Source organism: Anthonomus grandis, chromosome 13 (genome assembly GCF_022605725.1).
Source record: "Anthonomus grandis grandis chromosome 13, icAntGran1.3, whole genome shotgun sequence".
NCBI lineage: Eukaryota > Metazoa > Arthropoda > Insecta > Coleoptera > Curculionidae > Anthonomus > Anthonomus grandis.
In genome coordinates this window covers 20,574,083-20,590,949 of record NC_065558.1, presented here as the reverse complement: position 1 = coordinate 20,590,949, position 16,867 = coordinate 20,574,083, and the positions used below count along the sequence as shown (strand labels likewise).

Below are 16,867 nucleotides of genomic sequence, written 5' to 3'. Positions count from 1 at the left end.
TATCATCCATTTTTCTCTAAGAGACCAAACGAAAACAAAAACAAAGGTAAGGACACAAAGTCACGGTCTCATCCAATCTATATAATTTATTAAAAAAGCTTAAAAGCTACAGGTGTTTCGCTCCTGTCGGAGCATCATCAGGCCTAAAAAATACATTAAGATATTTTTCTAAAAGAACGCTTATAAAACTCATTACCTAGACCTACACAGATCACATTACAACTAACAACAAAAAAAAAGCTAGGTTAAGTTAACAATTCCCACCATAGATAAAAATGTATGCTTAAAAAATAAAAAAGTAAAAATTTAAAAGGTCACCAGTGGGGAACGATCCCGCAACCTTTAGATTTACAGGCGCGCGTCTAACCCATAGGTCACCAAGTAACATGATAAAACATGGGGAACACTCCGAACTATACTATTAAGTGTGAATATAAGTAAACATCCTAACAATAAAAACCAAAAATATCTAAAAACGAAAAAGAAAAAACTTTTTAAGACAGGTTGTTATAAATGAGGTGAGGTTCAAACGTGAAAATATCGTTCACACACACAAGGACAGGGCTCTTCTTAGCTTTAGTTAACGTGTAGTGTAAACACGTGTAGCTTTTAAGCTTTTTTAATAAATTATATAGATTGGATGAGGCCGTGACTTTGTGCCCTTACCTTTATTTTTGTTTTCGTTTGGTCTCTTAGAGAAAAATGGATGATACGTTTCTATTTGAAAATGCTAGTCAAGCTAAATTCATCCGCTATTACAAGAAGAACCTTATCGCAAGAAAAAATTTGTTGCTTAAAATATGGTTCCTTCAACAGTGCTTATTTCATCGATTAACACCGAAATTTATCAACTTAAGGTGCAACATACGAAACAACTCCTCTGACACAGCATTGGAAGTGGCCCGAAGAACTTGGCTGAGGGAGGAAGTCAAAACCCATTATAGAAGCTTGAATAAGGTGAATTCTGTACTAAAATACCTTTACTTTACGTTGAACTTATTCCTAACCCATTGGGAGTTTTGTACTTTAGATTCAGCACTTAGAGATGAGGTTCAAATATTTTCTAGAGACTCCTTTTTTCGTTTAAACCGCAAATTAAATCACCTTAAGACATCTCAAGTTCAATCTTTAAGAAAAAATAATAATAATGTATACCGTAGGCAGCTAGGAGAATGTCACTTTCAATTTCATAAAAGGTACTTGATTTTAACAAATGTGGCTTTCACACCGGATGAGGAAAGTTTTTTGATTCTTAATTTAAAATATAACTTTTTTAAAAAGACTGACTTGCGCACGCGAGAGACTTTAGCTGTGGAGGCTGAGAATGTTTTGCAGACTACCGATATTCAAAATAAAAATATTTTGCGTGCTAAAATAATAAATTTTTTAAATTCTAATATTAACTCGAATTCTAATAAATCTAATTTTAATAATAAACATCTAACTTCTCTTAAAAATAAAATAAAGAATCACGATTTAATCCTTTCGAAAGCTGACAAGGGTAACTGCCTGATTATACTTAAGAGGGATGATTACATAGAGAAGGTTTTGGATTTTTTGGGTTCGGGTAACTTTGTTAATGTAAACAAAGATCCTACTAGTTCTTTTTTCTCCAAGGTAAAACAAACCCTTGATAGGTGTAATCTGACTTTAGAATTTTTTCATACTAGGAAAGAAAAATTATACCCTATGAATCCCAGAACTCCTCTCCTCTACGGCCTTCCTAAAATCCATAAACCCAATCTCCCTATTAGGCCAGTAGTATCGTTTGTAAACTCAGCTTGTTACAACTTGTCAGCCTGGTTAAATACCACACTCAGAGATGTAACTGGTTTCAGAAGTACTTATTCCACAAAAAATTCAGTAGAGTTGACAAATTTTTTGAAAAATATCTGCATACCAGAAGGTTCAAAACTAATTTCTCTCGACGTTAAGAACTTATTTCCAAGCATTCCACCTGGTGATTGCCTTGATCTAGTCAGGTCCCTTTTGCTTAAGTCACCGCTTGACAGATTTATTGTTGATGATCTTTTAACACTCCTTAAGCTAGTACTTGATCAGAATTTTTTCGTTTTTAACAACAAGTTTTTTAGACAAGTTACTGGACTAGCAATGGGGTCTTGCCTCTCTCCTCTTCTCAGTGAGATTTTTATGCACCATTTGGAGAAAAAGATTGTCAATGGGAAGTTTGGTGCTTTTCTCACTGTATATAGGAGATACGTGGATGATATTTTTGTGGTATGGAATGGAAATGATCTGAAATTGGCGGATTTCCTCATTTCTATAAACTCTCTTCACGCAAATATCTTGTTTACCATTGAAGAAGAAAGAGATGGAAAGTTACCTTTTCTTGATGTTCTTATTTCAAAAAATACCAACAAACTTGAATTTGAGATCTACCGCAAACCCACCACTACGGACAATGTCATCCAATACTCCTCAAACTCCCCTTATTCCTACAAATTTGCCTCTTTTAATTCCCTTTTCTATCGCCTTTTCAACATCCCCCTTTCTAGAGAAGCTTTTCTTGATGAACTAAATTTAATTAAACATATTGCTTTTAACAATGGTTTTCCACTTGATATAATTAATCGCCTTTATTCTAAATTCTTTAATAAATACAAACTTACTTACAACTTAATCCATCTTAATAATGAAAATAGTCACCTTTTTAGATCAATGTCCTTTTTTGGTAATATTTCTTTTCAGCTTGCAAAGTTTTTTAAGTCTACAAATCTTACAATTGCTTTTAAAACTACAAATAGTTTAAAAAGTCAGCTAGTTAGTACAATAGATAAGGCAGATTTCTTTTCAAAATCAGGGGTATATTCATTAAGATGTAATGACTGTAATGCCATTTACATAGGGCAATCGGGGAGAAAAATTTCCACCAGAATAAAGGAACATACAAGCTTGGTGGACAGGTATAGGGATACTGACATGATCAAAACTAAATCGGCGTTTGCGAATCATTTATTGGCCTCCTCACATGGTTTTTCTTTAACTCAGGGAGCGGATATTTTGCATGAGTGCTCAAAAGGCAAAAAAATGGACTTGTTAGAAAAGATGGAAATAACTAAAGCTAAGAAGAGCCCTGTCCTTGTGTGTGTGAACGATATTTTCACGTTTGAACCTCACCTCATTTATAACAACCTGTCTTAAAAAGTTTTTTCTTTTTCGTTTTTAGATATTTTTGGTTTTTATTTTTAGGATGTTTACTTATATTCACACTTAATAGTATAGTTCGGAGTGTTCCCCATGTTTTATCATGTTACTTGGTGGCCTATGGGTTAGACGCGCGCCTGTGAATCTAAAGGTTGCGGGATCGTTCCCCACTGGTGACATTTTAAATTTTTACTTTTTTATTTTTTAAGCATACATTTTTATCTATGGTGGGAATTGTTAACTTAACCTAGCTTTTCTTTTGTTGTTAGTTGTAATGTGATCTGTGTAGGTCTAGGTAATGAGTTTTATAAGCGTTCTTTTAGAAAAATATCTTAATGTATTTTTTAGGCCTGATGATGCGACAGGAGCGAAACACGTGTAGCTTTTAAGCTTTTTTAATAAATTATATAGATTGGATGAGACCGTGACTTTGTGTCCTTACCTTTGTTTTTGTCCATACCAGAGTTTAGAGTCTTATTAACCGTTCCGGTAGAAGGTATGGCCCAATTAAATAATCATCAACAATGCCTGCCCATACGTTGACAGACCAACGATTCTGATGTTTTCTTGGAAAAATTGCATAAGGATTTTCTTCGTCCCAAACATGGCTATTGCTACTATTAAAAATACGTCTTTTGTGAAAGAGGCTTCATCGGTCCACAAAACATATTGTAAAACATTTGGTTGTGCAATGATGTGATCCAGAAGCCATCGACAAAATTGAACTCTAGGATGATAATCGGCTGCAGTCATACCTTGAACTTTCTGGAAGTGGTAAGGATGGAGTTGTTGAACAACCCCCAGAAGTTTGATCCCATAGTTCTGAAACACCCTGTATACTATATAACTAAACTATATACCCTGTAATGTACCCCTACCATATATGATCCTTAATATAGAGGCGTGCGTTTACAGCAGTCTGTCAGATTAGTAAAAGAAAACTATCATCAAAAAAAGTCGAGCGCGTTATATTAAGACATGATAAGTTAAGTACATGAAGAAGAGTGTATGTTTCAATAATCTGACAATTTGCGCATGGCGTAAGGAAATGGGCGAGTTAAAAATTTGGAAAGAAAAATTAACCTTGAAATCCTCGAGCCTGATTGATTTTTTTTTATTTTGAAGCAAATCCTATAAGAATTACGGAAAAAATAACATTTGACGATTTTCATGGGGCGATGTAGCTAAAACCATAAATATAGCGTGGAGCGTACAGCTACTAAGAATTGTATTTTCCACTTCGCGTCTCTCTTTTCTTCTCACACTTTCTCTATCTCTCACTCTCTCGCGCCATCCCTGCTCTATCGTCTGCCGCCATGATGCCATTCATAGAGAAATGAATATTAAAAGACTGATCGAAACTTAACCTAAAAAATTCTAATCCTTAACCTAAAAAATTTAGTTCGGTTAGACCGCATCGAGGGCCAACTTCTGTCAAAATTGTCATTAGATTATCGATTTTCTTTCGTCCCTTCCCACCACCCACCTTCGCATCATCGATCGTCGCCATTGCTTATTCCTTTTTATTTTGGCATCCATTGGGTGTGTCCTATTGTTTTTTTCTCAACAAAAAATAGTCAAAAATGTAGCTTAATAATTTCATCATATAGAAGCTTTTTGTTGTTTTATTGTGTGGTTTCAGATCCCTAGAGGTTCGAATGGTTTAAAATACTTGGTTTAAGCCCAACCTCAACAAGGTGTTATTTATGTCAAGACCATTTTGATGATATTTTATTTACTAGTACTATACATACTCGTTCAAGAAAGTGTGCTCTCCCAATTGCTGGCCCAAGTATTATTCAAAATGCCCCAGTACTGGTTGAGGCACAAGTACCTTGGGAAGAAACATTGACTTTATTACCTGCTGTGATAGGTAATCCAGGAATCTCAATATAATGATCAGAATGAACATAATTATGCTAGGCCATTTTTTACTAGGTCTGACGAAAGGTATCATCAGTGCTTTGTTGCTAGGAAGTACCAAAAGCACAATAAGTGAAACAACTTCCATTCTACCAAGTCACTACTCAAGGAGATACCTCATCTCGATAAGATGGGAGTAAGATCCAGGAATTCTCCTTGAATATTTAAGAAAAAGGACCGATGACATCTAGAATTTATGGTATACATCATTGTCAACTAATTTTTAATATCATACTCTCCATAAAGAATATTTTAATTACAGGGTTAGTTTTTATATATTACCACTCCCCTAACATTTTTGGGTACCCTCTATACAAAAGTAGGTAGTAAACATAAAATTTTTAGGGCATATTTTTGAGAAATATAGTTCTTATGTCTATAAATAATTAATTTATAAATTTGATAAATTGTAATTTTTGTATCATATCCTCAAAATGTAGAAAAAGCAAAATACATACCATGGACAGTGTTGTGCTAAAGAAGCACAAAAACAAATTGTACCAGGATCCCTTTTAAGACAATAAATTATAAACTTATTTTACAATTGACTTTAATTCTACCCCTACCCTTGTTAATTTGTTGATAACAGTGAAATTAACATTGTTAGTATCGAGCATTTGATTATTAAAATAGGACTTAATATATTATACTTAAATCTCTAAAATATTGTCTTACATAATTGACCCATTAAATCTTTTTTTTGATAGCGTATTGGGCTGTAAAATCTCTTTCGCATTCTCTAAAAATCAATGAAAAAGTGCATTATTAACAATTTATTTTTTTAAAGGGCCTTAATGCATTAACTTAACAACTTAAAAGCAAATTTGATGAATTTAATGTCAAAAAACTAACGAATTCAATTAAAAAATGTAAAAAATAAACTTAAATTACATACATTATCACTCTTAGCCTCTTCAAAAATTATATTAATACACTTGCACTATTTCATAATTTTTTAGAGTTTGTGATCGAGATTCACAGCCTTTACGCTGTTAAATATTGATTTAATACGTCAATAATTTAAAATTTCGCGCCATTCTAAAATTTTGAATAGCACGCCTTTCATTTCTATGATGGATCGGTATTCCAGTAGACTATTTTACCGACTGTGACAAATGTCAATTATTTTAGTTCGGTTAGATCGCATCCGTGATGCTGCAATCGAGTTTAGGGTAAAGATGGTGCCTACTTGTTACTATGGGATTGAACCCTCTTATACTTTTAATTACTCTAATGTGGCGGCTCGCGACATTTGACTATGGGGCGCGCAAATCCAAATAAATATATACTTACTAATAAATAAAAACATATAACTGGACGTACCTAAGTATATGTTATAATATCTGAGACATGACGGTTTGCAGTCATCATGGTACAATCACAAAAAGTTTGCACATAAAGGTCTTAATTTGGCAATCAAAAATAAAGAACATTGTTACGAAACAATCGCATTTACACATCACGGAACCTCGCGCGAAAATATTTTTGCCACCTCTCTACGGTTTTAAAAACAATAACAAGTAACTTTAAAACGTGAAGAAAAATTATACTTATTAATAAATATTCAATAGGTACTTAAGCTACTTCTTAAAAGTAAAATCTGCTCGACGGTCTTTCATATTTATCACCCTTTCCATTACTTTTTCATCAAAATTGTTTATTTTCATCACTAAATTTCTATTGATGGACATCATGGCTAAAACATTAAGTCTTTCATTAAACATAGTACTTCGCAGAAAGCTTTTTATTCGCTTAAGGGTGGAAAAATTGCGCTCGGCCTCTGCAGTTGTCATTGGGGTCGTCACAATGATATTTAATAATTTTATTGTTTCGGCAAATGTTTCGGCAAGATTATTTTCTAAAATAAATGAAAGCAAGTTCATAGCTCCAATATTTTGTGAGAAATCTGGTCTTGAGTAAATGACTTCTGGTTCAGTTCTTAATCTAATTTTACATAACATTGGATATAAAGTAACTACATTATCTAAAATATCCACTGGAAAGGTCTTGTTATATTTTGGATACGCTTCTTTATCGAACAAGTTAGCTGCTTGAAGATGACCTCGATAGGAAAATCTGTCCTTCGCTTGGGTAACAACTGTATCACATACCTCTTTTGCAATAATACTTCTCAAGTTATCGTCAGTTCTTCTTCTTTTGACACTTTCAAAGTTTAATTCTATATTAGCCTTAATATTATCGGTGTCGTTTATTATTTTGGCAATGCTTGATTCAAATATCGACAGATCCTTTTGCAATGACACACTATCCTTACTTTTTGACTGGAGCTGATTATAAAGAATTTCGTTAAGGCGTTGACCTGAGCGGACGTGTGTTTTTGCGCTGACCAGTAAAGTGTTAAGGTTTGGCTGTATTTATGGTTCGAAAATTCTGAAATTTTCACAGAAGTTTCTCTGGTGACCACTACAGATGGGTAAGTGATTTAATTTCACTTAACCCATTGAATAACCAACAATAAAGTCAGTTTGATCCACACCGCATGAAATCTCTTATCAGTCTATAGAGATAAAAAATGTCCTTGTGTGGGCTTTGCAACACGTCGGCAGGATCCTCTCGCAGCAAGCCGCATCTCACCTGCGCAGGATCTTGTAAGAAACGATTCCATGCTGAATGCATGCGTATACCCAGTGATGCAGTAAATATTATTACAACGATTCCTGGACTGATTTGGCGTTGTCTTTCCTGTCGTAATCTACCTTTGGATGAAATTAAAAGTACCATTCGGGAATCTTTGCAGAACGACATTTCTTCTGTCAAAGAATCAATATTGCAGACCATAGATGAGAAACTCTCTGTTCTACAACCTACTGAGATCCAGCAACCTAGAGTTAGTTATGCAGATGCGTTGAGCGGTCAAAAAACAAGGCTTATTATAAAACCGAAGAATATGGCACAAGATAACAGTCACACTAAGGCTGACATCTTAAACCGTATCAAGCCAGCGGATGAAAGCATATCCTTCAACCATGTTAAACACATTGCAAATGGCGGTGTTCTTGTCACAGTTGAACCTAATAGCGCAGGAAGAATGAAGGATCTGGCCAATGAGAAACTTAGGGAAGACTACGAGATTCGAGAACTTCAGTCGACAATGCCGTTGATCCGAATAGTTGGTTTATCAGAAGATTACTCTAACGAAGCACTAGAATTTCATTTGCGGTCTCAAAATAAATTGTTGTTTAGTGGTGTATCTAGGATGAGTGTACTTAAGGTCTGGCCTACAAAAAAAAATGAAACTATATTTCAGGCTACTTTACGTTTAGATACTTTTACTTTTAAAGAGCTAATTGATCAAAAAAGAATTGTTGTAGGTCTTGACAATTGCAACATTTATGACTCCACGTCAATAACACGCTGTTTTAGATGCAATGTTCTTGGTCATTCAGTGAAGTTTTGCCAAAGTAACGTCGTTTGTCCTCTTTGCGCAGGCGCACATGAAGTTAGAATGTGCACATTAAAAGCAGCAGATAAAAGAAATTATAAGTGTGCTAATTGCGAGTCTTTAAAAAATAAATATAAATTGAATATTGAAATCAATCACGCTGCTTGGGACCATTCTGCTTGCTATGCATACAAACAATCTAATAGCAAATTCAAGTCCGATATTTTTGGGTCCACTCTGTAGCAACCAACCAACTTTATTGGATTCCCCCAACCTGCAAGGTAAAACCGCCTGCCCTCTCTCTCGTGGTTCCTGCGGCTCGCATTCAGTCGAGTCTCGGCAGCATGATCGTTGCAATGACCTTCGCATCTGTTATCAAAACGTTAGAGGACTTCGCTCGAAAACAAAAGTACTTTACAATTCTCTTTTAACATGCAATTTTGACGTTATTGCTTTGGCCGAGACTTGGCTGAATGATGGGATTTATAGCTCGGAACTTTTTCCGAATGCGTACTCTGTCTACCGCTGCGATAGAAACTATGCAGAGATGTCCGAGAAGAGGGGCAGGGGGGTGGCATTAGCAGTAAAGCAGTCATTTTCGGTGGTAAAGTTAAACTTGGCGCTTTCTTATAACCTTAAAAATATTATTGAAATCATAGGTATAAAAATTATATTTGAGCACTCTTATGTATATGTTATTTTAATATACATACCACCCGGACTTAATGCTGATATATATGAAAATATTTTTGAATACTTATCTTCTTTAACCTATCTTTTCAACTCAAAAATAATTTTGCTAGAAGACTTTAATATACCTGAGTATATTAATTATTCGGAAAATTCATTATCATCCAACAGATTAAACCAGATTATTTATACTTTAAACTTTTTTGACTGGAATCAGGAAAATTTTATTAAAAATTCTCAAGGTAAATTATTGGATCTGGTCATTACATCAGAGCCTCAATTCTGTACTGTGGAGCGATGCTACGACTTCTTGGTTGACGAGGAAGCTATCCATCCTTCGTTATTTATAAGGTTCAATTATACCCCTGACAAAAAGTTTAATGACTGTAAAATAGATAATATTTTTTATAATTTTAAAAAAGCTGACCTCAGATTGTTATATGACAGTTTTCTTAGAGTTGATTGGAGTGATTTGGAAGCGGTTAAAAATGTTAATACTGCTATGAACATTTTCTATCTGAAGATTTATTCTTGTCTTGATATGTATGTTCCGAAAACTGCAAAAAGAGCTCGTACCTACCCGCCCTGGTTTTCTTTTGAAATAGTAAGAGACATATAACAAAAACATAAATTTTGGATAAAATTTAGACGCTTTTATTTTCAACAAGATTTAATAAATTTTCGAGAATTGCGTTCTAAAATAAAAAGAAATGTTGAGCTGTCATACAAACAATACTGTGCGAGACTTGAGAATGATTTAAACTCGCAGCCTAATAACTTTTGGAAGTTAATTCGGAGTTCACAAAAAAATAACTCCCTGCCCCAAAATATATTTGATCAACAAGGAACTTTGTTATCGGATCCGCAGAGTATTACTGATGCATTTGCAGCTTTCTTTCGGAGCTCATACACGACTTTTAATTCACCTCAAGCCTCTAACTCTAATAATAATCAGACACCGTACCCGGAGTGCATAACCATAACTAGATTTACTGAAAACGAGGTATTAAGTGCTTTAAAAACTATAAAACCCACACCGATAGTTGGACCTGACAAAATACCCGCATTTCTTTTATCAGACTGTAGACATGTTTTTGCAAAACCATTAACAATTCTTTTTAACTTGGCCCTTAAACAAGAATGTTTTCCTGATCTTTGGAAGTCGTCTAAAATTGTTCCCATACATAAAAAGAATGACAAAAACATGGTTGAAAATTACCGGCCTATCACAATAATAAATAACTTCTCCAAATGTTTTGAGCGCGCACTTCATTCTGCTTTATATCCTAGAGTGGGGAGTCTTATAAATACTCGACAACATGGATTCATGAAAGGTAGATCTACCACTACAAATTTGATTTCTCTTACAGAATATATCACCGAATCAATAAATGCAAACTCTCAAGTCGATGTTATTTATACAGACTTTTCAAAAGCATTTGACCGACTAGACCACAATATTCTCAATAATAATTTCGACCTATATTATGGATTTTCTTCTTCTTTGTCAAATCTTTTACAGTCCTATCTTACCGAGCGACCACAACACGTGGAATGTTTTGGTCGTAGTTCGGTGCAGATAGTTGCCACTTCCGGAGTCCCACAGGGCTCAATTCTGGGACCACTTCTTTTCAACTCATTCATTAATACAATATCTGACCAACTTGATGTTAATAGCCTGCTGTACGCAGATGACATAAAACTATATATTAGAATTGACTCTATTTTGGATTGTGAGCAGCTACAAAATAATTTAAGTCTTTTGAATACATGGTGTAAAAATAATAATCTACCCCTTAATGCGGCTAAATGTAATGTTGTCTCATTTGGCTTAAAGAAAAACTTCATTACTTACAACTATACCATAGATGATGTTATTCTGCCTAGATCAACTGAATTTAGAGATTTAGGGGTGATCTTTGACAGCTCTTTCTCTTTTCAACCGCATATTTTAGATATTGTCAAGCGCAGTTATAGAATGTTGGGATATATCATCAGGAACTCGCAAAATTTTAATAATGTTCTTAGTCTAAAAATCCTGTACTTTTCTTATGTCAGATCAATATTGGAATATGCATCCCAAGTTTGGTCACCATATTATACAAATCATATTCATGAACTTGAAAATATTCAACGAAAATTTCTCAAATATCTTTGGTACAAGAGTGACGGAGTGTACCCAGAAATTGGTTTCCCACATCAGCGTTTATTGGAAAGATTTTCGTTTGCTTTGCTGGAGGATCGGCGAAAATCCGCTGATTTGCAATTTTTATTTAAGTTGGTAAATAATATCATTGATTCACCAGATCTATTGCAGCAACTAAATTTTCATGTGCCTCGCATATCAGCAAGGAATACATCAACTTTTTACCTATCAAGACCAACATTTGTAAGTTTTCTCCTCTGCGCAGAGCATGTAACATACATGACTCTGTTCTGGATCAGTGTGACATCTTTAATTGCAGTTTGTCGGAAATTAAAAGAGTACACTTTTCCTAGATGTTTTACTTTTAATTTACTTTGTCTATATTTCTTTTAATACCATTTGCTTGTAATTATTGATAATATTGTATTCTTTTTAATTTTCTTAAGATACCTATGTTTTGTAATTTATTGTTGTAATTTTCCCACTCATTAATTGGAATTTATTCTGTGGAGTGGTGTAAATAAATAAATAAAGTATGTCCACGTGCGGCATAATTTTGTGAAAAAGGGTAAGCCAGAATAAGAATTCTGGATCCTCTTATGCTCTCCTTAAACCGGAAGCTTCATTTGACGTCACACTTTTCTTACATTTCTGCTCAATTTCTTGAAAAACCTCAATTAATTCTTCGCCATCTTCATAAACAGTATTCACGGTGCGAATATTATAATTCCATCTGGTTGTAGCCACTCTAGGCAATTTTCTATGTACTATTTCTTGTAGTACATCACATCGGTGGGAGGAATTTGAGAAAAAAGCTGGTATTGCAGACAGATTATTTAAAAAAACGCGTACTTTTGGATTTTGAGATACCGATTTTTGCATAATAATGTTCAGCTGGTGAGCATAACAGTGAACGAAATGCGCGTTTGGATATTTTAATTTAATCTGAGCTTGAACACCGTTAATTGAACCACTCATTACATTTGCCCCGTCGTAGGTTTGAGCTATTAATTTTTGAGGTGTCTTTAAAATTAGCGGATCAATTTCATTTTCGATACACGTTTTTAATCTTGTTGCAGTTTTATCCTTAACCTTTATAAAGCCCCAGAAATGTTCATGAATGGATACACTCCAAAATATCGTTCTGAATCATTTTAGATGTTCCTTTAAAAGACTGTTGAATTCTGCAAGTGTTCCTTAAGTGTGACATCTAATTCTGCGGAAAATTAATTAATTCCTTGAACAAACCCTTATTTGAAGAATCCTTAGTTTCATTGTGGCCTCGAAGTGCCAATTCAAAGGCCCCACAAAATTTTACGCAGCTAATAATTCTCATTAAAAGTGCCTATTTTTTCTTATTTCATCATTATGCTTAATTAAATTGTCTCTATATGCAAAAATCAACTGTTAAAATATTAGTCTTACCCAGTAAAGCAAACGTAGCGCAAGAATTTATATGTCCTCGTGAAATGTCATGCTTTTTTATTTTAGCCGCAAGATGTTGTAAATCTCTTACCTCTTTTCTTGCCCAACTTGGATCGACACTACTAGAGCCAGCGACAAAAAATAACACACACGGAAAACAGTAGAATAAGTTTGTTTCTTCACAACCACATATCCAATTATTTCTCAGATAAATGTCCCTCAAAAAACGGCGAGTAAAACTTCTTTGTTGTGTTTTCCTTTCACTCACTTGAGTCATATTTAAATCCGACAAAGGTCTGCCTAAAGTCTTAATGTTTACTTTTTCTTCCACTGAAAGATTTGAAAAATTACAGTTAATTAAAAAGCTTACACGATTCATTATTAAATTTCAATAATAATTATTGTATTGTTCAGTCTTGAAATACTCACACACACACAAACCACCGATCACGGAACCGATTAAAAACAAAATTTTGCCGAATAAACAACAAGAAATATAAACAAGAGTATCTTTTTTTTAGCCTAGGGTTCAAGGTATCCAAATGTATTTTTTTTAGACTACTTTAACATACAGGGTGTTAAAAATATACGCATTAAAGTGTACAACCTAGTCCGCCCCTGGTAAAGTAAACAAGGTAAATGTATTTTAAGGATGTCATTTTAAGAGATCCCTAATAGTGTTCATCACCTAAAATTTTTATTAAATTCTACCAGGTAGTTTAAAAGTAATTTATGAAAAACCAATTTCCAGCAGCGTCCTTTAGGAGGCTGTATCTTCGTAAAGAAGGCCTGTATGATTTTTTTTATAGGAACGTTTGGTATTATTTTTCGATGTTCTATCTGAATCCGAGAGTTTTCCCACATGAACCGGGACACCCTGTATCTACTAATCAATACTTGATTAGTTTTACTAAAAAAAAAATAATCAAAAATAATTCAGTATAGCTTAGAATAGTTTTTTGCATTTTTCTCAAACTTCATAAAATGTAACTTGCCTCCTTTCAACAATAAACGATTCAATTAAAGTTTTGTGATTTGTTTTTTTAGGCAAAGAATAAATATTCGATTTGAATTTAAAAATACCAACCGGGCGTCAATAATTAACAATATAGAGGATCACTGGGATACATCCTACTAAGAATTAGTTCTATTTTAATATTTTCTAAATAAAATATTAAATAATCGTTTTTTTAACGTGTATATTTTAAAGTAAATTTTACTCACCGAACTTTCTTTAAGCTTTAGGGATTCTGGTATAAGAAAAATCACATATAACAAAGCCACTATCTGTGAAACAGCACCTATACTGAATACGGTAAGATAGCTTGTTGCTATGAGTAAATAAGAGCTGGAATACGTGCCAATAAGAACGCCTGCTGTCATTGCCAATTCAAATATACCAATTCTACAAACGATAATTTTTGTAGAATTTTTGTCAACTAACTTTGTAGGTTACACATATATTTAAAGGAAAGTAACTTACCTCCATCCTCTTTCATTTTCATTTGTTAAGTCTGCTAAATAGGCATATAAAATAGTAATAAAACCAGCTCTTCCACCCGTAAGTAGTACTGTAAATGTTGGAACTAATATAAACCATGGAGTTAGTTCAAAGGCTGCATATACTACGTGGAGAATTATCGCAATACAACCACCTAAAATACATTTTGTCTGTTCAAAATATGCATAATAAGAGAAAAAGTTTTTTTCTTAAAAAGAAGTTGGAGAGATAGCTCAGGGTGTATCATATAGCCAACGATTCACTGAGCCACCACCATTTTTTTAAAGTAGTAAGACAACACTGAATGATGCGTCGGCTAAAGTCCAGGAGCGGTTTTTGTTTCTTTAAGATGATCAGTTTTGTAATACTATCTTTTCCAGCCCATTTTAAATCAAATAATATGTATAGGCTATCATACATATGGGATATACTCTATTGCTTATTTGTTATTAGAAAAAAAGTACAAACCTATAAATGCCATCACAATAATAGGTTTTCTACCAAATCTGTCGCTCCAAGAAGCCATGAAAAGACATAAAACTGATCCCAGCACTGATTCGATAATAGTGTTTATCAACGCTATATGGGTACTAGTTGGTGACACTAAAAGCTCCAGTTTTGCAGTTTCATTATTACTTACAAATCCTAGTTGAGCGCATTCTGTTTTATTGTAGTTAAGGAGAATATAGCAGGTTCTGTAGATTAGTAAATTGTTGCTGACACTGGCTGAAAAAAAAAGGTTTTTTTTTAATTTTTTGTGAACAACGGTGGTGGGATATGTTTTTCATGGCTCTAATAGATCTTTTAAATCCCTTGTATTATATTTTTCTGTAACCACTTAAAATAGCAATATATTCTATACATACTGAAAAAGTATACTTTTTTACCTTAAAAATATATTTTATAAAACGATATTTTAAGTATTGGTATAGTCAAGGAAGCATATGTAATTTAAGTTTAAAAGCTTTGTCTCTATCAGAAAGAAAGCTCCCTAATATGCTTCCACTATTTATCTTCTGAAAATACAGTTTAGATTTTTGGAAAAGAATTGAAAAAAACAATAGGAAACATAAAAAATTACTGTACATAAACCATGATTATTTTATTCCCTTTGTGCAACTCACTTTTAAGTTAACACGTCTTAACAAGTAACAGATGTAGGTATGGATATGAGACAATGTATAAGTCTATTCAGCATGTCACCGGTGGATGTCAAACTTTTGCACCAAATTGAATTGTCGAATTGTCGAAACAGTGGGCTGCCAAGGCAGTTGTGCATATAGGTCTCCTAATAGATCCGTCATGCCCCACCGGGGGTTACTAGAGCCCAACGGCCTTAGAGAAACTGATAAGGCTCTCTGGTCTGAAGGACTTAAAGTCACTCAGTACACTGAAAGTGGAACCCAAATTTTTAAACCTGGCGCGCGTGAGTGCTGGGTACTCCCCGACTACATGGTCAATGGCTTCATCCTCCTCACAGCACCATCGGCATTTCGGCTTGTCCGCAATACCGATAGTATGGAGATGTCTTCTTAAGTGCCAGTGACCGATTAAAAGACCTGTCACTAGTCGAATTTTGCGTCTTTTTAGGCGTAGTAGATTTTTGCGGATCCCAGTCTGGCAAGAGAGTCCGCTTCTTCATTACCTGCATGGCCTGCGTGGCCAGGTATCCAGACGAGCTGGACCCTGCAACCAACCTACACCAGTTTTTTTAGGACTTTTATGCACTCTAGTACAAGCTTGGAGCTTACCTTTGCGGCCGTGATAGCCTTAATGGCAGCTCTGCTGTCCGAGCATATTGATACGACTGTATTGGGGTGTCCGCAGCTTAGGATTTTCTGTCCGCATTTTAATACAGCGAATACTTCGGCCTGGAAGACAGTGGCGTGCTCCCCCAGCGAGTATGCCCGACTGGTATGTGGGGTCCCACCACAAAGCCCTGAACTAGCTCTGTTATTCATTCTGAAGCCATATGTGTACCAGATGGTCCCCCTATTTAGTAATGCAGGTCTGTTGAAATGCTGCCACTCCTTTCTATCTGCAATGTGCGTCACGAATCCCTCGCAGTCCACAGTCACTGGAGCCATGCAGTTACTGCCCATCAGAAGGAGAGGACAGTCCTGTATGGCCCGTGACCAAATATTTGCGTGACCGGTCTCGCCATCACGTAGTTCGCCGAGGACGTATAGCCTGTACGCAGTCCTCATTGCCTCGAATTGCACAACGAGGTCCAGAGGCGGAAGGCTCAGCAGAGTCTCGAGCGCTCTAGTTGGCGCCGTCCGCATGGAACCCATTATGCTGAGACATGCAAGACGTTGGACTCTGTCCAGTTGAGCACGAATTTTCGCTTTCTCCGTACATGGCCACGAAACGATAGCCCCGTATGTGAGAAGAGGTCTCACAATGCGCAGGGATCAGTGGAGGATCTTAGGAGACAGAGCCCAGGTATTGCCGAAAGCCCGCCTGCAGGCTCAAAGCCCGCCGGTGGCCTTCTTCATTCTGGTATCTGCATGATCGTATCAGGAGAGTTTGGGATCTAACTTGATTCCCAGAAATCGAACTGTCCTGGAAAAATGCAGCTGCACGCCACCTAGAGATATAACAGGGGGCGTGC

At 35.1% G+C, this 16,867-nt stretch overlaps 2 protein-coding genes across 4 annotated transcripts in view; one reads left to right on the top strand and one right to left on the bottom strand.

Moving 5' to 3' along the window:
- Positions 1-16,867, top strand: part of LOC126743632 (adhesion G protein-coupled receptor E4-like) — a 747,227-nt gene that overhangs the window by 505,425 nt on the left and 224,935 nt on the right. The gene's annotated exons all lie outside the window — the stretch shown is intronic.
- The window catches only part of LOC126743630 (proton-coupled folate transporter-like), a 43,346-nt gene that overhangs the window by 2,578 nt on the left and 23,901 nt on the right, over positions 1-16,867 (bottom strand). Inside the window, exons 2-4 of the mRNA XM_050450817.1 lie at positions 14,722-14,979; positions 14,236-14,407; positions 13,977-14,157 (exon numbers count right to left, since the gene is read on the bottom strand). Coding sequence (XP_050306774.1) covers positions 13,977-14,157; positions 14,236-14,407; positions 14,722-14,979 — 611 coding nt within the window. The remainder of the gene's footprint in view (positions 1-13,976; positions 14,158-14,235; positions 14,408-14,721; positions 14,980-16,867) is intronic.